General features: G+C 46.9%; 2 protein-coding genes across 2 annotated transcripts; both read right to left on the reverse strand.

Moving 5' to 3' along the window:
• Window positions 1-10,894: 10,894 nt before the first annotated feature.
• Window positions 10,895-15,066, reverse strand: polr1f (RNA polymerase I subunit F). The gene is made up of 4 exons (XM_076150055.1): window positions 14,755-15,066; window positions 14,228-14,369; window positions 12,065-12,273; window positions 10,895-11,917 (listed from the first exon to the last, which is right to left on the reverse strand). Exons 1-4 carry the CDS (start codon window positions 15,027-15,029, stop codon window positions 11,395-11,397), a joined length of 1,149 nt encoding a protein of 382 aa, XP_076006170.1. The 5' UTR covers window positions 15,030-15,066; the 3' UTR covers window positions 10,895-11,394.
• Window positions 15,067-17,598: 2,532 nt separating this feature from the next.
• On the reverse strand, window positions 17,599-23,538 carry tmem196 (transmembrane protein 196). Its single transcript, XM_076150050.1, has 5 exons — window positions 22,835-23,538; window positions 20,518-20,574; window positions 18,553-18,688; window positions 18,188-18,348; window positions 17,599-18,089 (listed from the first exon to the last, which is right to left on the reverse strand). The coding sequence occupies exons 1-5, from the start codon at window positions 22,997-22,999 to the stop codon at window positions 18,018-18,020; spliced, it is 591 nt and encodes a 196-aa protein (XP_076006165.1). The 5' UTR covers window positions 23,000-23,538; the 3' UTR covers window positions 17,599-18,017.
• Between the last annotated feature and the right edge of the window lie 30 nt (window positions 23,539-23,568).

The raw sequence follows: 23,568 nt of genomic DNA on the forward strand, positions 1-23,568 counted from the left end.
TGGGCTCGTAAGCAGACCAAGGTGTTTATTTTCCCGTCAGCGGCCCTGGCGTTGAGGTATGCGCTTAAATGGGTCCGACTCCCGCAGGGATCTCGACACAGCGGCTCAGGTTTAAAGGACACGCCGTCCCAGGAAGCTCTCAGGGCGGATCCGAGCTCACAGCGGGGTCGCTAGAATGCGGTGGACGGCCGGAGCGCAATGCAAACAGTGGGGGCGATCAAGATGGGAGATGGACGGGGGAGAGAGAGGAGCACTGACACACACTCGCACATGCACGCACACACAGGGTGTTAGCTCATGACCACCCACCTCCTGGTCTCATACCACGAATTTAATAATAAAACCCAACAGAAAATAGAAATACCTCCACATGTGGCTGAAACCAAGCCTGGGCTGCGGTTTGACGATGAGTGAGGATGAAGGAGGACTTGCTGGTCCTTCAACAGACACAAGATCACCACAAGGGCCTTTCGGGCCAAGATCTCACTGCACCTAATAGTTCTCCTCACTCCACAGTAGTGGAGCGTGTCTGAGGGGGTCCGTGTCACCCAGTTAACACCTCGCCTCCTCGTCGCTCCGTCACCCTTTTGGACTCAATTCACACCCCGATGCCAAAGATAATAAGACGGCGCTGTGAGCCCTGATTTAACATTCAAATCCTCCATATCTGCATGGACCTCATTTGCACATGACCAGATTGATAAGACTATCAAAGGCAAATGGCGTTTTCATGTTTGTCTTCTCCTATGGGCTGTCTGAGGAAAACTCACCTGTTCAACACACACAAGGTGAGGCGGGCTGTGTTGCTGTCCAAGGTGCTGAAACACACCTGGCGCTTCACACAACACTCAGAATCTAACACACTGTAGGTTAGATTCTGCTTCTATTAGGGGTTTGTGAAGATGAATGTTCAAATGAAGAACACCTCAAATCACTGTAGCCTACCTTTATTTTGAAGCATTTCCTTTGAAGTCACATCAGCATGTTTCCCTGTAGGTTCTTATGAATTTGTGTCAGCTGTCATAAAGTCTTTTTAGTAACTATGTGACGTCATCTAATAGTTTGGCTTCTTATACAAACATGACCATATATAGTCTCTTCAAAACAATATTAAATACCTTTGCCCCCTCCTTAAATGTCAGAAACGGGCATTTAAATCAGAGTTCGGATAAAGATTATAAGATAAATGAGTGTCTTTGTGTCTGGGGGGTAAAGTCAGGTGTTCTCCAGCAGGTCCCTCATGAAGGAGATGTAGACGATGGCCAGGCGGAGCGTCTCGATGCGGGACAGCCTCTTCTCGTAGGCGAACGTGGGGACTTTCCTCCGCAGCTCGTCGAACGCCTCGTTCAGGCTGAACATCCGCTTCCTCTCCCGCACGTTGGCGGCCTGTCGCTGGACCACGGTGATGATCCTCCTCCGCTTGGACCTGTGCGCTTGTCCGCGGCTGCAGCACCTCGGCGCGCCCGTCAGCAGGTGCTCGGAGCGCAGGTCCGCGGTGTGTTCTAGTTCCAGGCTCCAGTCAGAATCATCCATCAGTTCAGCCTGCATGGCGTCGCTGGCAGGGCTGGACGGGAGGTTTTCCACTTGCTGCTTCGCTCCTAATGTATACTTCTGTGGAAACTCCATCAGGTTCATATCACTCACAAACTCTATTAGCGTCGAGTCCACTTGCATAGCCATATTAGACGCCAGCAAGGACAAACCCGCTCCAGATTGCGGCTCTTTATAGACTCGCTGTTCAGTCAAGCACAAACATGGAATCCTAAACTTTCAGCGTTGCAGCTTTGAAACCAAATCACTCATCCAGGAACCATAGCTGAAGCAGGGTGCATCTTGGGAGAGCATCTCCACAGGTAAATCCAGCCTTTTTCCAAATCCGGTCAGAGCATGACGCGCAGAGATCCTATTTGGCTGAAGTCCAAGGGCCGTTCCCGCTGTTTTAATAAGTCCTCAATGTCTCCTCACAGCGCCACATCTTTCATGTCCCATCTAGCTCTAAAATGAGTCCATTTCTGAGTTTAGCCGGATGGTGAATGGGTTGAATCTGAGCTGGGAGGCTTTAAAAGACCCAGAGGAAGCGGAGGGTCCAGCCAATTGATGTGCTGTCCTCCTGAAGGCCCTTAATGAGCTTCTGAAGAACGTAGGTTCTTCACAGAGGGTCATACAGTCTTGTTTGCACTTTCCCCCTTTGCTTCAGAGGCTAAATAATGACACTTTTATCACTTAAACAGGCCAGGGGAAGACCAAATAGAACATTCCCTAACAGTCACCATTCAACACCAGCTTTTCTGTTGCAAATTAAAGCAAATAGCTGTTGGTTCCCATGGCAGGACAGAGTCCACAGTGCTGAGCCACAGACAGAATGCTCACTCAGAAAGAGCTCTGAGTCAGGGCCACCGTTATTGTTGCTGATGACGATCAATCAATACATGAGATTTTATATATTTAACTTTTCATTCCAAGATGGGAGCACAATTTAAAGCACAAATACGATTAAAAATAGATAGAAAAAGATTCTAGCATGGAGAGCAGCTGTACTAATGCACATAAAGATCAACCAATAAAAAAATAAAAAAATAAAAAGTTAAATTAAACAATAAAATCTAATAAACTGATAAAATGGTATAAAATTGATAAATAAATGAACAAATAGGTTCAAGAAATAAAATAAATAGCAAAACACAAAAAAAAAAAAATTTATATTGCATCCTAAAAGATTAAAGAGCAATGAATGAGCAGGTAGGAATGAAGTTATTATAAACAAATAAAACATACCTTGAGATCAAAGTGATGATGATGATGATGATGGTGGTGGTGGCACAGTGGCAGTGGAGTCTGATCCTTCAGGCTGCTTCCAGGTTCCTGCTCTCCCCTGAAAGCTCTCATGACCAAGCAGATTTTCAGTCACCAAATTAACTTCACATGTGTAACAGGTGATTGTGCAGCCTGGAGTGGAAACAGCTGTGACACGCAGCTGCAGCTCTTTGCGACTGAGTGTGACTGATTGGAACTGGGCAGCCAGCGATTCTCTTATTTATTGTACATGTTAGCCTGAGTTATGACTCCCGGTGATTAACTCTGATTGATTACAAGGCCGGCTTAGAATTTACACATTACTACTGCTGCTGAGGTGTGTGTGTGTGTGTGTGCTCCACCTTAGGCCTGACAAACAGAATTACCTTGCACACATTGTAACTCCACACACACACACACACTTTACTCTTTTTGGTGACTCAACACTCTGTTTGTGGTTTTTAAGTATTCAATCAATTACTGCAGTGGATAGTAGTAATGTCACAGCTGTGCATCATGAATGTGTGTATGGGCTCAGTGGTGTGTGCGTGTGTTGTGTCACACGTCACATTTTCAGATCTGGCGAGTGTGAACAAACTGAATCACACAATGTTGGGACAGTTGCCCTGACAACGTCACTGCAAAATCTTGCGCAATCTGTGAGCAAAAGATGGGCGACTTGTTCAAGGGCACTTCAGCACAGGGCAGAAATTTGTCTTGTGAAACCTGCAGAGAAATGAGAAGATTTAAAGGGCCGCCGTCGACTTTTTTATCTCTTTTGGAGGCTGTTTGGTGGGAATGTTGATTGTGAAACAAAATCTTATCATTGAGTCGTAAATGAAAAATGCCTCATAAGTCCCTCTGCCCTGATTCCATATACACAAGTGTGAGGCGTGTGAGCGCAGGAGTGTCTGTGTGTCGTATACACACTCTGCCGTACAGTATGAGTCTACAATTCATCTCCCTCCACCCCCTCTTCTTCTTCTTCTTCTTCTTCCTCCTCCTCTCTCTCTCTGGGTTTCCTGGCAGGCAGATAAACATGATGGGACATTCCGCTGGTTGTCGTGGAAACGCTGAGAAAGCACAGCTGGGCGGGAGAATATGAGGTAATCTCACCCTGGGGCTGCTGGGTAAATATTGGTCTTAAATAAGGAGTAAAACCCCAAAAGAGACACGCAAACACACACACTTACACACACTTACACACACACACACAGGGCGCGCACTCACACACACACACGCACACCTACAGGGGTTTATCCCAGTTGTGTCTGAGTGGAAACACACACACACAGGGCAGACCTTCACACAGACTCTCATAATGGTCTACTTCCTGCTCTCCTCTGTTATTAATGCGCACACACACACACACACACACACACAGACTTAATGGCAGCGTGTGGTGTGAGTTATTGTTTGGAGACATAAACAGCGGCGACTTAATGGTTGAAATCTCAGTTTGAGTTCCAAATGGTTGTAGAACCTGCCTCGCTTTAATTAACAGAGGTTATGAGATCACAATGTAATGAAATGTTGACGTTGAAAGAGTTGAAAAGTAGCAAACTCCTGTATCTGTGTGTTAAATAGGCCTGCAGAGGACAGAAGAGGAGTCCTGTGGTTTAGGAAAAGTGATTTCATTAATTCCACATCATGGCCTCGGGTGAGAATGTGTGTGTGTGTGTGTGTGCTGGTGTGTTTGTGCCGTGTTGTAATGCAGCGATTGCCGGAGAGGTGGTGTGTGCCGGCCCAGAGCAGCCAGAGCAGCCAGAGCTGTTCTCACCGTGTAAATCTCTCCTCCTTCTCCTCCTCTGGCTCCGTCCACTGTGTGCTGCCAGAACACAGCCAACTCTCTCCCACTGCCACTGTAAATCTGAAACCAGACACCTACACCTCCTTCTCTCTCTCTCTCTCTTTTACTCTTCTTCTTCCACATTTGTCCCTTTCTTTGTTTTATCACTCATACAGTACGTTCTAGTTCCATCCCCTCCACTCCCTCTGTGTTTACAACATTGGAGAGAGAGAGAGGGGGAGATGAAGGGAGATGAGTTTAACTTCTGACCTATCTGCCTCTCCTTCATTGTGTGTGTGTCTCTCTCTCTCTCTCTTTCTCAATCTCTCTCTCTTCACACCCACGCTGCTCTCTCTCTCTCTCTCTCACTTTTTCGCTATCGCCCCATTGGCTGAGCACTTGAGCCGACAGGCCAATCACGGTGTTGTTTACACAGCTGGGTGGCCATAGTGGAAGGTAGAGTTTATGCAGTGTGTGTGTGTGTGTGTGTGTCACTGTGTGCGTGCATGGCGGCGGTGGTGGTTGGATAAACCCCAATACCACATCATATAGCTGCAGTCCTCCCCTCCTCTTCCTCTAAACACCCCCAACACCGAATCACCACCTCCACACAGTCTCATCACGTGGCTGCTCCTACTGCCCTCCCACTTACCCTCACCGCTGTCACCACCTTGGCTCACACACACACACACACACACACACACACACACACACACACACACACACACACACACACACACACACACACTGCTGCCTGAGTGATGTCTCTGTTTATTTTCTGAAAGAAGGTCACTCACTCTTTACTGTGTGTATTCAGGGTGCCATGTTTCATTTGTTTTAAGAGTCATATTCTCATCTCTGTCCCGTCTCTAATGATGAGGAGGAGGAGGAGGAGGAGGAGGAGGAGGAGGACAGACGTGCTAAATGCCTTAAACAGTTTCTCCTCCTGTCTGTTTATCCTGGTGTTTGTTTGTGATTGTTTGTGCGGGTCAGTGAGTTTTTATGACCTCACACTGGAATTCACTGTGATGTCATTAATCCAAGATCACCAACGAAGAAGCTGCGGTGCATCAGATTCTTCAGTCTCAAGCTTCTAGAAGTGACGAAGGCTCCAGTGTTTCTCTGTACAGAAAAGTTGGGCAGAGAAGCAACTCAAAGCCTTTACAGCTTCAAGTGTCAAATGCACTTGTGATGCACCTGTAGGTCATCATCGTTCATCCTCATTCTTCTTCTACAGCTTTTACTACTAAAAGATTGTTGCCGAATCCGACACGGCGACATAATCTGAATAGTGTCGTAATCACAATCAAAACTACTCAACAGACAGCTGATGACTGGAAAGACTTATTACCATAGCAGCTGTGCGTGTGCGTGTCTGTCTAAACGTATCAAGGTTAGTGTTTACATTTATGAATCATCTGTGGCGCCCGTGAGGAGGAACTGGAACAGAATAGAAGCTGCAACCTGCCAATCTTGCAGTGTTTGTACTTCTTGGCGTCTCCCTGATAAATGATACTGCACTTGTACTTTAACTGAGAATTTAAGTACACATAAGGAAAACTGTGTACTTTCCTGAATGTGTGTACTATAAAATACTGCCTAGCAACAAAGCAGTTAGTCTCAGAGTGAGCTTAGTTGCATCCTTCAGATTCCTCCTTAAATCTTTTAAGGACCTTCACATCTTCCCTTTCCCCTTGGTGTTGAATCACTCTTATGTCACTCGTGGTCTTCGTCAGTGATGAAGACGAGGCCGCTCGCCAACGTTTCCCTCGTCGATGACTTTCTAAGTGCTTTTCCAGTAATCAGCTCTGCATGCATCTAATGTACACAATGGCCGCCTGCACTGTGCGTCGGCCACCCAGGCTTCCCTCCCTCCTCCCTCCTCCCTCTCTCTCTCTCTCTCTCTCTCTCTCTCTCTCTCTCTCTCTCTCTCTCTCTCTCTCTCACACACACACACATCTCCTGCTCTATGACGAGTCTGTCATAAAGCATAATAGTGAGAGTAATAATGCTAATAAAGCAGGCAGAGCTGTGTCCTATGTATTGTCCTGTTGGGCTCCGTGACTAAACATGACATCACTTTTTCCAGTAAAACGTCGGCTTGTTTATTTTTCTGCGGTTTTTCGGGGAGGTTGTGACTGAATGTCTGATGATATGATGTGTGTGTGAGTGTGTGGGTGTGTGTGGGTGTGATTGAGTGTGTGTGTGTGATTGTGTGTGTGTGTGTGTGTGTGTGTGCGTGTGTGTGTGTGTGTGTGTGTGTGTGTGTGTGTGTGTGTGTGTGTGTGTGTGTGTGTGTGTGCGTGTATCTGTGTGTGTGTGAGTGAGTGTGTGAGTGTGTGTGTGTATATATATGTGTGTGCGTGTGATTGAGTGTGTGTGTGTATGTATGTATGTGTGTGAGAGTATGTGTGTGTATATATGTGTATATACGTGTGTGTATACTCTGTATGTGTGTGTAAATGTGTGTGTGTGTATATACTGTATGTGTGTGTGTATACTGTATGTGTGTGTATATATGTGTGTGTATATATGTGTGGGTGTGTGTGTGTGTTCCTCCCATCTTTTCTCCTTCCCCCCTCGATTTATAAGCAAAAAAAGGTATAGGGAGTGATAAAGATAAATTTTTTTCACATTTGCCTGTTTTTCCACAGTAAATCATCTCTCTCCGTCTCACACCATCCCGTGTTCTCGCGTGTGTATGTGTGCGTATGTGTGTTGATATAATTTGACCTCATTCTTTCAGGACCGGCTTCATTTCTGTAGATGATGTTACTATCATAATATCAAACGCAGTTAAGATTAAAACTAAATAGCGCCGGCGTTCCGTTTTGTCCTTCTCCCCGGCGTGTTCGGGGGTGGAGGAGTGACGCTTTGGTGGGAACACTGTCTAGACGCCTGTGAGCCTCCCATCGCCTCCTGAGTACACGGAGCCATATTCATCTGACTGTGCCCAGCGGTCAGGGCAGAGCCGAGAGGGGTTTAATTGTCGTCTTTATGAGGAACGTTCAGCCCAGAAGCGACAAAAAAAACGGATAGAATTGCGCAAATAGGTGGAAAACAACAGAGTTACAGCTTTGTTTGTGGATATAAAGTGTTAAAAATGTGAAACCCGTCCAAATACTTTAAATACTGATATGTGAGTTTGCTTGGCTGGACTGTTCTTGTCAATCTTTATCTTGTTTTACTTGGAGAGCAAGAGTTGGAATGGGAATCATAAAGCCAAAGCTATGGGCTGGGATTTGAACCAGTGGGAAATGCTCCTTCATGCACACTGAGTGACAACAGTTTGGAGCAAGAAACAGTGGCTTAAAAGGGTAAATGTGCAAAATTTGAAAAGATTAGGGGGAAGTCGTTTAAGTGTTAATGTTATTTTGTTTAGCTGAATGGACTCACAGTCGTTGATGCTCCGCCTTCTGTTCCTCTTCTTCTTCTGTGTTTCTTCTTCTTCTCTCTCTGGTCACGGGCTGAAAAGCAATGAAGAAGAGAAACAATGAAAGATCAAATCAACTTGTGTTTACAGTTACAGTGTAACATTTCACTTTGTATACAGACAGATGAAGAATTAGTACCTCAAAGGACTGGAAACTTCCTCTTCTTCTTCCTCCTCTTCTTCTTCTTCTTCTGTGGTCGCTGCTCTTGAAGCGCCAGGATCCAAAACATCTCACTCATGACTCCCTTCAACGCAAGCAAATAAACACCTAATACTGGACAAACACACACACACACACACACACACAGAAACATTTGAGCAAAACAGTGTTACAGGTAACACCCGTCCGTCGTCTCCAAGGTAACCGGGGGGTGTGGGGGCGGGGGGTCGTGGGTGTTGGGTGCTAAGGAAACAAACTAACTAAGAGTGGGAATTCGGCTCACTAACCACGAGTAACGTTTACTTTTGGGGTTACTAATGTGTGTATTTGTGCTTGTATACTAGTGTGTGTGTGTGTGTGCCTGTGTGTGCCTGTGTGTGGACATTGATCCCCTGGGAAAGAGTTTTACGCTGTGGTCTGTGTGTGTGTGTGTGTGTTTGCCTTACCTGTGAGAGCAAACTGAAGGGCCAAACCGCTCTGAGCCATAAAGGGATTTCATGGATGTGTGTGGACTTTGATAGGATCTGAGCCGTGCTGGAGGATATACGGCCGCAGTTGCACGACTCTGACTGGTGGAACACTTAAGGTTTTATGACCTGCTGCCATTTGGGGCTCAAGGGAGAGAGCGGAGAGCCGGCCACATAACTAATTAGGGCCTGGACAAAGGGGGTGTGCGAGGCCGGGGATTTGCGGATTGCGGATTGTGGATGTGGTGCGTCTATGTGAGTGAATAAGTGAGGCAGCTAGTGTGTGTAAGTGTATGTGTATGTGTATGTGTATGTGTATTTGTGTGTGCGTGTGTGTACTGAACCTGGATCATTGTGTTGAGGCGCCGTTTGTTCTCCATAAAGACTGCACGGCTCCTTTCATGTTGGAGCCGCCGGGCCTGGAAAGTTTGACACAGGAGATAGAGAGGCGCAGCCAACCTACATACACACACACACACACACACCAGAGACCACTCCTAGAGAGAGAGAGAGAGAGACAGAGACAGAGACAGAGAGAGAGAGAGGCAGACGGAGGTGTAGGAAAAGATAGTCTGGCCCTCTCAACAAAAACAACACTCCTATTGTCTCATCCCTCTCTCTCTTCTTCTCTTCGTCATAGGATCATGAAGATAAACGAGCGTGCTTAGATATGAGAGTCCAGTGGCAGGGGTGTGTGTGTGTGTATGTGTGTGTGTGTGTGTGTGTGTGTGTGTGTGTGTATGTGTCAGGAGTGGAATGTGTGTGAACTACACAGCGCCTCCGATAAATCAGGGAGATGAGGAGACGTAGGAGGGGGAGCCAGGATGGGGGGAGGATGGGGAGTGATCGAGGGAAACGACAAGATGAACGAGCGGCGATGGAGGGGGGGCGGGGGGGATCCGGGGGGGCACAGGTGCAGGAGAGGTGCACGCTGACAGCAACACGGCGTGATGAAGGTGGAGGAAGGTCACGGGAGGACAGACGGAAAGTTCTGTGTGTGTGTGTTGTGTGTAGTTTTGTAGTGAATGTGGAGGTTGTATTCACATTCACACTAAAGGAGTTATGACTGACACACACACACACACACACACACACACACAGTATGAGTAATGAGCTTGTGCGTGTTTGTACATTTCGTTCCAGTGTGGAATTCTCCTCAAAGTTTCTGTTATTTTCCATAACAAAGGATCGTGTTTGGTTTGGATGTGAGGCAGCCTGACTAACAGCCTCCAATACAGGATCAATACATCTGATCTAAGACAACACTGCTCAAATGACCATGTAGAATCTAGATGACTGACAGCTGACGGGATCGCTGATATGATTAAGTAATAACAATGAGTTACTACAGAATTGAGTTCGTCTTAACTAATGACATCATTCGTTTGTTCCCGTTTGAAAGACTTTGAGGACGATGAAGCTGTTTTCTTCTCTGGTTCTTCTTGTTTGTCAGCAGCTTCTAAGTTCAGGTCAAACCTCCTGCTCCTCTTGTTGACGTCTGCTTTTTATTTTACGGGGCAAAAGGCATCCATGGTCCCTCTGGGGGAGGGGGGAGGGGGTCTCAGGTTCAGATCTGTAGGGTTCTTCACTAGTAAACTGATTTCACTGATGAGGTCAAAGCCCAACGTCTTCCATTTGCTCAATTAACTCACCGTCTCTCTTGTGGCGTCTTTCCAAAGCTTTGTGTGTCTCTGGGGACATGAAACAGTATTTATAGAATAAGAGACACAAGGAGACATTAAAACGTCTCCTCAGCTTGATAACAGAAATACAAGATCAAGTGTGAGTGATGAAGAGGAGGCCGGTTAATTGCCGTCCTTATCTGTCCTCTTTAGGCAGCTCCTGATAAGCTCCTCAACTCTTTAACACCTCACAGCTAATTAGAGCCCCCCACTGAAACAGAGGAGGATTAGAGTGTGTGTGTGTGTGTGTGTGTGGAGGTGTATGTGTGTGTGTGTGTGTGGGGGGGGGGGGGGGGGGGGTAAAGACAACACAGCCGTCTTTAGCTGGACTTTTCTCTCGCCTCCCAGCACTTTATCACCTGACACACACACTGGCTGGCAAGAAGAGCTCAAACACACAGAGCCATTAGTTTGCTTCAGTGTGTGAACGTTTCAGAGCTCTTCACCAACACAAGGACGGCACAACACGAGGAATTCGGCCACTTTAGAGGGAGTAAATAAAGGCCAAACAAACCCCTTTAGACAGAAACTGCAGCGATTGTAACTAAAAACAGAAGCCGAGTCGACCAATCAAAATAGAGCTCTTTAATCCTCATCAAACCTTTAAACTTTTCATTTAAATCTCTGCTCTTCCTCACACAAGAAGACACAGCAAACGGCTCACAGTCTCAGTCTGCAGTGAGGCGTCGGAGGGTGAATACTGGACATTTAGGTAACAACACGTCCTTATGCGTCCAATCAGAGACTCAGAGAGAGACAGACAGGGTGGACACAAACTTCCCATTTGTTGTCCTAACCCTGTTTGCTCTGGGGGTAAAGGCAGAGCTGAGGACGTCTCACTGTGAGCCTCGTCCCCCTGCCTCTCCAGTGTGGACCAAGGAGGAAGCGGTTTGGCGCCCTCTTCAGGCAAAAAGAGGAAAGCGCACCAGAGGTTTGTGTTTGTCCTCCTCTTCCTCTTCCTCCATCTAATGACACATTTGCTAGTAGAAACCTGGTTTGGTGAAAGTTGGTGTTTTCATCTTTATGTCATCATCGCACACAGACGTCCTGATGACTCAGAGGTTTTATCTTCAGGCAAACTGCTCGATGTTGCCTTTCCTCTTCTTCTTGGACTTTGGAACGGTGTGATCGTTGTTGTTGACGACGACCGTGGTGTCCGTGTCAGTCGGTGTGGCTTCGTGTTTCCTCTTTTTCCTGGGCTTGTCGCTCAGGTAGCCGCTGGAGTCGCTGCAGTGGAACTCGGCGGTCGAGACGGTGACTTCCTCCGCCGCCTCCTCCTCTTCCCCTTTCAGGCGCTTCTCTTTCTTCTTCTTCTTCTTCTTTTTCTCCTTGACGGTGTCGTTGCGGTTCACCACTTCAGTGGATCCGTTCAGTGGGCCGTCGCAGGAAACCTCATCTACCAGTTCCTCTTTCACTTTGTCCTTTTTCTTCTTCTTCTTCTTCTTGGGGGAGTCCTCGGGAGGCTCTACGACGGGCTCTGGGTCGGGCTCCGCATCCGGCTCCGTGTTCTGCTCCAGCTCCGTGTCCGGTGGCTGTTGGACTGCGGAGACGCTGGACTCAGAGCTCTCACCCATAGCCAACATCTCCTGGATCCTGGCACGCCAAAATGACAAAACGCAAACATCAATACAGAGTAATGACACACCAAGGACACTAAAAATCCAAATTGGTACGCGGCCGATTCCTACAGACGTTAGTAAGACGCTCAGCACACAAAAGAACACAGGATTTGACACTTGCCTGGTCCGGTCCATCCGTCCCCGGATCAGCAGCACTCCGGCCGTATCTGCGTCGAGCGCCGTCACCTCGAACTCCAGCTCCGTGCCAACCCTGGGCCCGGCCACCCTCCAGGTTTCTACGGTGACCAGGTTGGGCTTGGGAATGCTGGCATTGAAGCAGCCGTGCACCAGGCAGCCCACGTGGCCCACTCCCAGTTTGTTTACCTTGCCCTGCAAACGGAAAACAATACAGAGGATGAAGTCTTGATGCTGTATGTCAGGCCTATTCAATTACTTTTTTTTCTAGGCCAGATTTGAAAATTTTGAGATGCCACTGGGCCGAAGACCCCTACTTATATTACTTCTCGAGACTTAACTCTAAATATGCCACCACCTGAACTAAATCATAAAAATAAATAAAGGAATTCACAATAAAGGCTTTATACTGCATCATTTATTGATGAGCAAAATAATTCAAGTGCAAATTTTAACATTTGGTCAAAACCTTGACCAGAATATTTTTAACAAGGTCCTTAATGTAAATTGAATACATTTTTGTTTTTTTGGAACAACTTTGTGCAACAGTAAAGTCTTCTATAACATTTTAGATGTATTTGCAAAAGTGCATTTGTTGAACTAAAGGCCAACTGGTTTTCTCTCTGCCCTGTAGTCGGAGGTTTAACTCATTTAAGTGTTTGAACAAATCAGAGAGGAAACACACGTCTGCCATAAAGCCTGTGTCCATTATGCGGTTTAGTTGCGCCTCTGCTTTTTTTTGCTTGCTGTCATGAAGGAAACCTTTAATCTCCTCCTTGAGCGCACAGAAGCGCTCCAGCCAATTCCCTTTGGATAGCCATCTAATGTCGTTGTGGAGAAGTAAGTTGTCATGTTCTGCGGACATGTCAGACAGCAGCTGGCGAAAGAAGCGATGGAGGCTTGAGGTTGCGCGTATGAAGTTTACAGTCGCCATAACATTGTCCATTACACTTTTGAAGTGTCCGTTTAGTTTCTCACACAGCACGGTCTGGTGCACAATACAGTGCAATGCTGTCATCCTCGGAGCAACAGCTGTCCACCGCGCTTTCAGTCCACTCACTTTCCCAGTCATAGATGGAGCACCATCAGTCACCAGCATACAGACCCGAGTCATATCTAACCCGTTGTCTTGAAAGAAAGCCGAGATTTTATCAAAGAACACCTCGCCTGTAGTGTGACCTTTGAGGGGCAGAAGGCAGAGCAGCTCCTCGCGGAAACACCGGTGTCCCGCATCATAGAAGCGCACATACACACACAACTGTGCCGTGTCACACCGATCTGTTGACTCGTCCACTGCGATTGACATGATTTCAACTTTTTTCAGGTCGCTCAGCAGAGCCTCAAACTCATCTGTGGCTAATATTTCCACTCTGCGCATGTTTGAGGTGTCTGATGGGGCACGCTCTTGACTGCAGATGTCACACTGGCTTTGATTTTACCGTCATGTATTACCTCGTCTAATATTGCAGTCATAATCATGCAGTCTCTGACAGTTTCAGAATCAGTGAAGGGTCGTTTTTTCTTTGCTAAATTCCACGACCCTCGCAGTGAGGCGGCCGTGGCCCTCTCTTGTGCTGTAAATGTCTTTACTAATATGGAACAACTCCTGTTTTAAGATGCTAGCAGGCTCTGCACCTTAGTCGCCCTCTCCTCTGTCCCTTCCGGTAATGCTGTCCCAAAAGCTCGGTGTTTCTCAACATGGTGCCTCCGAATGTTATATTCTTTTAATACGGACAGGCTTTCATTGCAAATCAAGCACAGTGGCTTAGAGTTCAGTCTTTGGGGTAAAATAAACACGTATTAATCAGTCCAGGCAGGGCTAAAACGCCGATTTTCATTGTCAATTTTACGTTTCTGACCTGTCAGTGACATCTTTCCGCGGTTGTCGTACTTGGAGAGAGTATTCTGGGCTGGCGTTGCTACGATACCGGGAGCGGTGCGTTCAAGTACAAGAGGAAGGGTGGGAATTTTAAAAACTGTCACAGCAAATATGATTTAAATGCGTTTTTGCGGCTTACGTTGGGTCAGTGGGGGGTGGGCCAGTCAAAGGGGGTCTGCGGGCCGGATGTGGGCCGCTAATTGAATAGCCCCGCTGTATGTTTTCTAATTCAATGGCTTCTTTCTTCTATCATAACAACATCAGACTCACCACCAGCTGTTGTCCTATCTGGGGCTTAAAGAGGACAAAGTTGGCCTCTATGTCCATGTGGATGTAGCCGCTGTCGTCGTAAATGTCCCCATGCTGTCTCACTATCCTGATGTTATCATACGCCAAGGGGACGCCGTTCAGCCTGGAGACAGAGGAGACAAGAGGACAGAAAGGAATGATGCAATGTCACAGAGCTGAAGTCCATTATGAGCATTCTGTGTAACATAACAGGCTGCAAACAGGCCTGACCGGTACAAAACAAACAGACAAGGGGTTGATTGAAAAGTTCTAAGCCTGACACGGAGACTCCACTGCTGGTTCGACACATGGTTGTGATGAAGAGTACAAAGTTGGAGGACATGTCTGGAAGTTTGTGGATAATTCAAAAGGTGCGACTTTACTTTTCAAATGTTGAAGTGAGCATGGCAGCTGGTGTGTTTGTGTGTGCATGTGTGCATGTGTGCGTGTGCGTGTGTACACCCGGGACTGGCTGCCTGTGTGTCCGGTCAGGGACTCGCTCTTCCTACCTCTCAGAGAACCGGAGCAGCTCCGCTTCCAGCTCCTCCTGGATCCCGGTCCTCTTCTTCTTCAGGTACTTTGGCGGCAGGGCTATATGTCTCCTGTACGGGTTCATGACCAGACACGAGTACGGCGTCGACAGCAGCTCTGACGCGGCCGCGAACGACGGAATCGCGCACGGAACCGGAACCGGGATCGGCTGTACCGGAGCCGCCGCGGCGGGGACTTCACCGGACATTTTCACGTGTTTTGGGTCGTCTTCTGCATGCTCGAGGTTCGCCATGCTGGGACGAGAGACGGGAAGGACAACGTGAGGCGACTTCCGCTTTACAGGAAGGTACGACGTGTGGGACGTATTTTCTATATGTCTCCGCCTGCTGGTCAGGAGGTGCTATTACAACTGAATCCCCAAATGGACGTGGTGGAAGAAAGAATCATCCAAGTAAATAAAAACAATCAGTATGAAATTAAGTAAAAAGTGAAATTGAAATAATATTATATATTAAAATTGTAATTTAATTTTTGATTTTGCATTTACAAAGTCTTGTTTGTTTTTTACAAAATAAAATAAACATATTTCAATCTTTACACACAGTTTTGATCAAATTTGTCCTGTTTGACATTAAAGAGCAGTAAAAACAACCAAAACTTCATTCTTTTCCCATATACTTTTCCTGACCCAAATGTACAAAATGTATTTACAGTACTGGCATAATAATGTTCTATATAGGTGCTACAAATTTTTCTCCATAGATGCTTTTCTGTGACAGTATGTAAGAGTTTACACTGAATGCATATTTAAAGCAAAGTACATAAAATATAAGTTGTAAAGTAGAAATCACACAATATTTACTCTCAAATTGAGTGACAGTGAGATTCCAGTATCATCACATGGGGGTGTGAAGGGGTTCTGACCCAAAAGCGACAGAGACGAATGAGAGACTGTGTGGCTGTGCTGCTCTTATTATTCGTCCATTGAAAAACTCATCTGTGATGCTTTTCACCCTCCAGTTTGTCCTTTGTCAAAGTGCAAGATGTGCAGATACCAACATGACAGCAAAGACGTCCAATCAGAGACCTTCATTGATTCTGTATCCTCTTCTTACCTGCAACGGCACATTAAGATCATTAGGGTGACCTGAGGTGTCAATTAGGCCGATGAATCCAGGCTGAGCGCTCAAGATGCCCGAGCACGTCCATACACACACACACACACACACACACTCACACACACACACACACACACACACACACACAGACACACAGGTCAGGTCTGATGCTCTCTGGGGTGCTTTGGCCCGTACTTGTCTGTTGGCACGGTGATAAATTGTGATGTGGCTCCTTAGTCAGCGAGCCCCTAGTGGCTTCTGGACACACACACATGCACACACACACACACACACACACACACACACACACACACACACACACACACACACACACACACACACACACACACACACACACACACACACACACACACACACACACACCCTCTGCAGTAAGCAAACACTGTAATGAGGTATTGGGCAGCATTGATGTTGTCAGAGCCAGTGTATATCTTTATAAGAGGTCACAGCTTGTGTGTGTGTGTGTGTGTGTGTGTGTGTGTGTGTGTGTGTGTGTGTGTGTGTGTGTGTGTGTGTGTGTGTGTGTGCGTGCGTGCATGTAGATGTGAGTGAGTGTGTGTGTGTGTGTGTTCATATTGCTGTTGCTCTCTTTGCTCTATGAGGCACTTTGAGTCGCCAGGTTTGAAAGGAGCTATAAAACTGATTTACTTCATGACTTTACTTTACGCAGAGTTTATGAACCCTAAATGGCCCCAGAGGTTTCATTGTGTTTAACTAAGATCCCATAGGAAAGCACTTTCTAAATAACACACACACACGCACACGCACACGCACACACACACACACACACACACACACACACACACACACACACACACACACACTGCATTGATTAAGTTGACAGTGTGCTTGTACAGGTTGTCAAACTGTGGTACTGTGTACTTGGTCTCTAGATTATGTTCATTTGCTTTATTTGTGGCAGTAAAGTAATAATTCTGGATGCTTGAAAGGCACAAATACACACAAACTGGCGTCATACACACACACACACTCGGTTTTATGTATTATATATTGTTTGACGCGAAACCTCTAAAATAATTGGCGTTAGACCAAAGTGCATCACTCACATCGTCATACTTTTATTGAATTCACTTTTATAAGAAGCGTTTATAAAAATATGTTTGATTTACAGATACTGACTCCTCCTGATATACTCGCATGGATATACAGTATGTTGTGCATCATCGTACTTTCAAAGCATTCCGTTATCAGACTATATGTACAGTTAGCTGAAGGCTATCACCAGGTCTGCATTCCATTAAACCCATAACCAGAGAGAGAGAGAGAGAGAGAGAGAGAGAGAGAGAGAGAGAGACTAAAATAAACAGGTGAATCTGCTGCATGCTCGCTTTGTGCTCTCCACTTTGAGGCATCTGATTGGATGAAATGTATCTGTCCCGCTCGTCACATAGAGGTCAGATGATGTCCCGCACAGAGAGAGAGACGCACTTTAATGGGACGCTCCGGCTATTTCAGGATCATTTTTATGACTTTTTCAGGGTAAATTACATCCGAGCGAGGTCATATTGTTATTCTGTTACTCACCAGGTCTGTAGCTGATCTGAACTCAGCGCACGCAACAATCCAGGCCCAACCGATCTGCTGGAGTCTCAAACAGAACCGTGTCAGGCTGTGATGTAAAATGAACTTTGTTTGGGGTGAGATTGTGTAAAGCTGTGAACTGATGTGAGAAGGCACCAGGAAGTTACTATAGGAGAGAGATCCATGAGAAACACAGATGTTTAAGGTTGAAAGGTCGTAGGAAAAGACTTTCTGAGGCAACAGTGAACATATTTCTGTCTGACTGAACTTCTGACCTCATGTAAAGGAGCTTTTAGAAGTTTCTCCACATGTTCCGTAGCTCTATAAGGGTCCATTCTAAAGACTATGTGAGTCTATGTGACCTCGTTCGGACGCAATTTCCCCCAAATTCATCCCATTTGATTTGTAGAAGTGCCAGAGTGTCACGCGTCCCTCCATCCCTCCATCCGATGATACGTTTGCATAACACAAATCCGACAATTCAAAGCCACAAATGTCCAAATGTCTCCGTCAAACAAAAAAGGTTCCAGGTTCTCAAGAGAGAGAAACGACCACAACTGAGGTCCATGAACGTACAACCTGACGACAGAGATCCTTCGTCAGAGTGACGTGGCCGTGTGTCCGTTGTAGGAGATCTGAGGAATGCCGTTGCTGGAGTTGTCCATGATCTCCTGTTGAGCACACACACACAGTACATACACACGTTGACCTTTATGTCTCCTAAGGTCACATCAAGTCCATGTATTGACACTGTGGATGGTCTACCTACCTTCTCGGTGGTCTCCGTCGTCTCGTCGACTCGCACCCCTACCTTGTCGGTCATCTCGTGGGAGTGGTGCAGCGAGTGCTCCCTCTCCAGGAACATCCTCTGCTGCTCCGAGCTGGCCAGGCGACAGGTCAGCCACGTGGACAGAGTGCAGGAGGAGATACCTGGACGAGACACAGACAGGACGGGGGACATGGAGAGGACAGGGAGGACGATGTAAACACAGAGGTTTGGGCCGATAGAAACATGTTTGGTGGCTTCATCCTGTTTGGGTGAGACCACAGATACATTTTCTGCGGTAAAGTTCTGTTCTTTTCTGTGTCATTCTACGCTGAGAGGGAATCGTGCGGCGTCTATCTCTCCTTTACCCAAGCCAGCCAGGGTCATGGCCGCCAGGTGGACTGACTGCATGGAGTCCGGCCGCTTGCTCAGCGCGCGAACGAACTGGAAGTTGAGGATCCCACCGATCAGACCACAGATGCAGCAGGCGGAGAACAGGATCATCTGAGGGAGGGAGAGAGAGGGAGAGAGAGAGAGAGAGAGAGAGAGAGAGAGAGAGAGAGAGAGAGAGAGAGAGACTTAGAGAGATTTATCTTACCTCTAAATGCTAAATTGATATCCTGGCTGCAAAACTGTAAATAAACTCTGACGGAATGTGATGAGGTTAGAGATTTAAAAGCTTCTCTGTACTGTGTTTCCATCGTGGACTCTCCGCCGTGTCAGACGACGTCTGCAGTGACGACTAATGTGTGTGTGTGTGCGTCCGAATAAATCTCATTTGCTATATTAGAAAATTGGATCTCTCTCTCTCTTGCAGCACATTGCCTCATCCAGAAACATCACACAGCTCGTAAATTTACTTGATTGAGGCCCTGTGTGTGTGTGTGTGTGTGTGTGTGTGTGTGTGTGGGTGTGTGTGTGTGTGTCTTGATGGTGTTTTTGTGCGTGATCACTTTGGAAACTCTATCAATCACAGTTACTGATGACCGGCTGGCGACTGTAAACAGCGGCGTTATTCTCGGGGAAAAAGTCGACCCTGGCGTGAGAATCGAATTCCGTTACTTTGCAATCAAAATAATGAAATCCTATAGTGTGTGTGTGTGTGTGTGTTCACGCCTGGCACACTTGTGTCTGGAGTGCAGCTAGATGCCTTTAGTGCCTTTAACCGCATGGAGAAGGGGCATCTCCTGTTTCAGTCATTATCAGGGTGGAAAACGGCTGGAGGGAGGCCGGAGCCAAAACAGAGCTAATGTGATCATAACCCTCACAGACGCAAAGAGAGAGGAAGAGGAAGAGCCCAGGAGAGGAGGAGGGAGGGAGAGAGAGAGGCTGAGGAGGAACAGGAGAGGGAGAGAGAGAGAGATGGATGAGGGTGATGGAACAAAAAGGTGTAGACGCAAAAGGAGAGAGAGAGGGAGAGACGGAGGCAATGGAACGGGGGATGGATAGGATGAGGAAGAGGGAGGGAGGGAAAGGTTGAGGCATGTCTCCGTTACAGCAGATTGTGCTGACATTGATCCATCGTCAGGGGGAGAGGGAGAGAGAGAGAGGGAGAGGGAGAGAGAGAGAGAGAGAGACTGAGTCAGTGAGAGGCGGCCGAGTGAGAGGATGGAAAGAGAGCGACAGAAAGAGGAGAGGAGAGGTGACTGCCCGTCTCCTCCAGTTTCCTCAGACGTCTCTCTCAGAACACACTGTATGCACCTGCTCAGAGGACACGAAGCACACACACACACACACACATGGTGAGAGTGTAAACTTCCTCACACAGTTCCTACATTTGCAAACTTCCGTGTGCGTGCTTATGTGGCTCAGTTGCGTGTTTCTATAGAACTGCTGTGAGTATGAATGAATATTTAACGCTTTTGTTTTTGGTTGAGTATTTTCTGTGCATTACTGTACACTGGGGGTTTGTTTTGATCAGATCTGAGGGAAAAGAGGCTGTTTAAGATGAAACTTTAATGTAATTCGTTTTAAAGGAGCCAGAGAGATGCCACATGAAATATTAAATGAGCTCTGATCCAGAATCTCTTTGAGTGTTTTGTTTTTGTTTGCGTGAGGCTTTTATGTGAATATAGCTGCAGTCAGAGGGACACAGACGATCAGGTTAGATGATTAAAAGACTCAATGAGACAAATAATACATCACCCAATGGGATTTGAATGTTTCTGAATGAAGTTTGTGCAAAAGAGATAAAATAAAAAGTGGATATTCACAGAGAACATGAGAGTGAACGTAGAACTCTACCAAATCAAACCTAAAAGCATAAAAACTATTGGAATTAATGTGTGTGTGTGTGTGTGTGTGAGCATAGATGTTGGCGTGCGTGTATTTACAATAAGTCCCGTCCTCTTCCTCGCACACAGAACTCCGCACATCCCACAGAGTAGAAACTGCAAAGAGAAAGGAGAACAAGTGGTTAATATCTCTCTCCCTCTCTCTCTCTCTTTCACTCTGACTTTCTCACTCTCTCTCTCCTTGCTTCTCTCTCTCTCTCTTACTTTCTCCCTCCCTCTCTCTCACTCCCCCTCTCTCTCTCTCCGCCTCCTCCCCCCCCTCTCTCTCTCCATCTTTCCTGTGCCATTTCAGTGTTTACTCTCTCTCTCTCTCTCTCTCTGCTCCTCCTGGCGACAGGAAGGTGACGTGTTCTCAAACGCCGCCTCACTCAGATACAATCTTCTCCCTCTATAAATAGTCTCTCGTCATGGTGGGCCTGTGTAGCAGAGAGGCCATGTTGTCCTGGACGCCAGTGAGTCAGGCTGAAGTGGAACACCAGGCCGCTTCATTATGTTGAGTCAGCTATATAACACTATTCGAGTGAATGTGTGTGTGTGTGTGTGTGTGTGTGTGTGTGTGTGTGTGTGTGTGTGTGTGTGTGTGTGTGTGACTGTGTGTGTGTGTGTGTGTGTGTGTGTGTGTGTGTGTGTGTGTGTGTGTGAGTGTGTGTAGAAACGTCTCGGCTTTCTCTTACCCCATCAAACTGTTGGGTTATGTGTAATGTGATTTTGAAAGTTCATTTCAGTTATAGTTTCAGAAAACCACTTTTCAAATGGAACTTTCAGTTTGAATGTTTTCCAAAATTTTCCCGAGTACTTTGTGACGGCAAGATTCCTCAACTCTCTGCATCGGTGGTTCTTAAACTGCTGTGCAAGTGCCGCCTGTGGTACGTGGAGCAAGAGAGTCAACACACTCGCTGTGGCAGAATGAAGCTGATTTAAACGTTGACACATTGAAGCAGCCGTCATGCATAGTTGTCCAATAACAAGAAGACTGGAGGCTTGACAACAACAACAAACCTTAACTTATAAACATTAACTTTAAAACCTGGAGCATCAGTTAAGCCAGAGTCACTGAAACAACCACAACCCCTGCTGGGAACTTTCTTGCAGCCTTCAGCGCGACACTAAACCCATAAAAACTCAGAGATTGGAACATTAGTTGAGGATTAAATGACAGAGCAGAAATCTAAATCCCGGCTGGACGTTCAATGACGCCCGAGCCTGACCAGACATCTGAGGCTTTCAGGTGATCAGAAGCCGAGTCGAGCAGCGGCTGAGTCAGCAGACAGCGCTCAACAGCTAGAGGGCCGCACACACACACACACACAGGCATCAGATTGCATAACAAGCCTGCAGCAATTTCACACACACACACACACACACACATACACACTCGGCATGCACTTGCCCTCAGAGGACACTCACAAATTAGACATGTACCTTACAGTATATAATGATGTATCACCTCTCTCTCTCTCTCTCTCCCTGCCTCATACACACACATACACCCAATACACACACGCGCGCTTTTGGACACTCCTTATCTCATACAATACATACATATGTTTTTTTACCATATTGCCTGAATAAATTAAAGCTAAACTGTCACAAACAGTGAGTTGGTTCCCGTGGCAACGCTCCAGCTCTGCAATGTAAAACTCAGCTGATTGAAGGTTATATATGGCCACTGGAAACGTCAGGGACAACACTTTTCACCGCGCAGCAACGGCCAAATGGAGACAATGAGGCTGAAAGAAGCGAAGGAGGAGGAAGAGGAGGAGGAGGAGGAGGAGGAAGAAGAGGAGTGATTTGCTGCTATGAGTCGTTTCCCCCCTCAGGGTTTTTCGGTGAAATGACTGCAGGATGTAAACAGATGAAGATGGATCACAGAGGAGCTGTGATACTCTGATACACTCGTTGGTTAACACACTTATTCAATAGGTTCAAAATGTTTTGACTGAAATAAATGAAAAGTTGCAAAAAACACAACTTCCATCTGATGAACTTATGAATACAACATAACACAAATTACAGCTTTTTTGATCTACTTTGTTATTTTTCACGTTATTGAATCAGATTATCTTCCGTTTTTGCAATCAATTGGACTCACGTGTGAATTAGAAAACAACTCTCTCTACACTACATGTAAACAATGACGTCTAGTTAAAGATCAGAGTAAAACAAACAACCATCAACCTAATCAAGAAGATTTAAAGTTCAAATAAGTCTCTCCCTTCATATAAGACCTGTTAAGTTCCCTTAAACATATAAATCAGATAAATAAAGGTTTCTGATCCTCCTGCGTTATAGGATCTAGACCGCCACTAATGTTAGAACGAAAGAGGAGAGTGTAACTTATGGTCCCGGGACGTACACAGAGTCCGCTCCACACCGGGGACGCGTCGCCCTGCTGCGGCTTGTGCTCGCCCCGGACCCAGCTGATGGCCACGGCTCCCAGCACGATGCTCGCCACGCCCAGGCCGACCTCCACCACGGAGAGCAGCAGCAGGCTCCACAGGATCTTGCGGTTGGAGCACATCCTGCCCCGGGCATCGCTCCAGCAGGAGGAAGAGGAGGAAGAGGAGGAGGAGGCGGACACAGGGCGAAGGGAGTCCGCGTCTCGGTGCTCCGAGGGCGGCCGCGGATTACGGCTTCATGCCGGCGGGAAAAGAGGAGTTACCCCGAGAAAAAGTGAGAGTGAGGGTGTGTGAGAGAGAGAGAGAGAGAGAGAGAGAGAGAGAGAGAGAGAGAGAGAGAGAGAGAGAGTAGATCCGAGCGGAGCGGTGGGAAGTTGGTGAGATGTGGAAGTTTGAAGGAGACAGAGGTAGACGCTCCTTTGAAGTTCCTCCCTCAGCGCAAAGTGTCTCCAGGCGCTGTCCAAGGTACTTAAACTGTGCTGCTAACACGCACACACACTCACTCTCACTCTCTCACACACACACACGCATCTGCGACCCGCCCCCTTGTGCCCTCCACTACACGCACACACACTTACCAGCATGAGGAGCGGAGGCAGTGTTTTTCATTCTGTCTTCCTGTGTCCTCCTGCCTACGCAGCACACACACACTCTCTCTCTCCCCGCCCTCCCCCTTTCTCCCCCCCTCTCC

The sequence above is a fragment of the Genypterus blacodes genome, unplaced genomic scaffold (assembly GCF_046128005.1).
Source record: "Genypterus blacodes isolate CSIRO-AG114 ecotype Tasmania unplaced genomic scaffold, CSIRO-AGI_Gbla_v1 ptg000048l_1, whole genome shotgun sequence".
Taxonomy (NCBI): domain Eukaryota; kingdom Metazoa; phylum Chordata; class Actinopteri; order Ophidiiformes; family Ophidiidae; genus Genypterus; species Genypterus blacodes.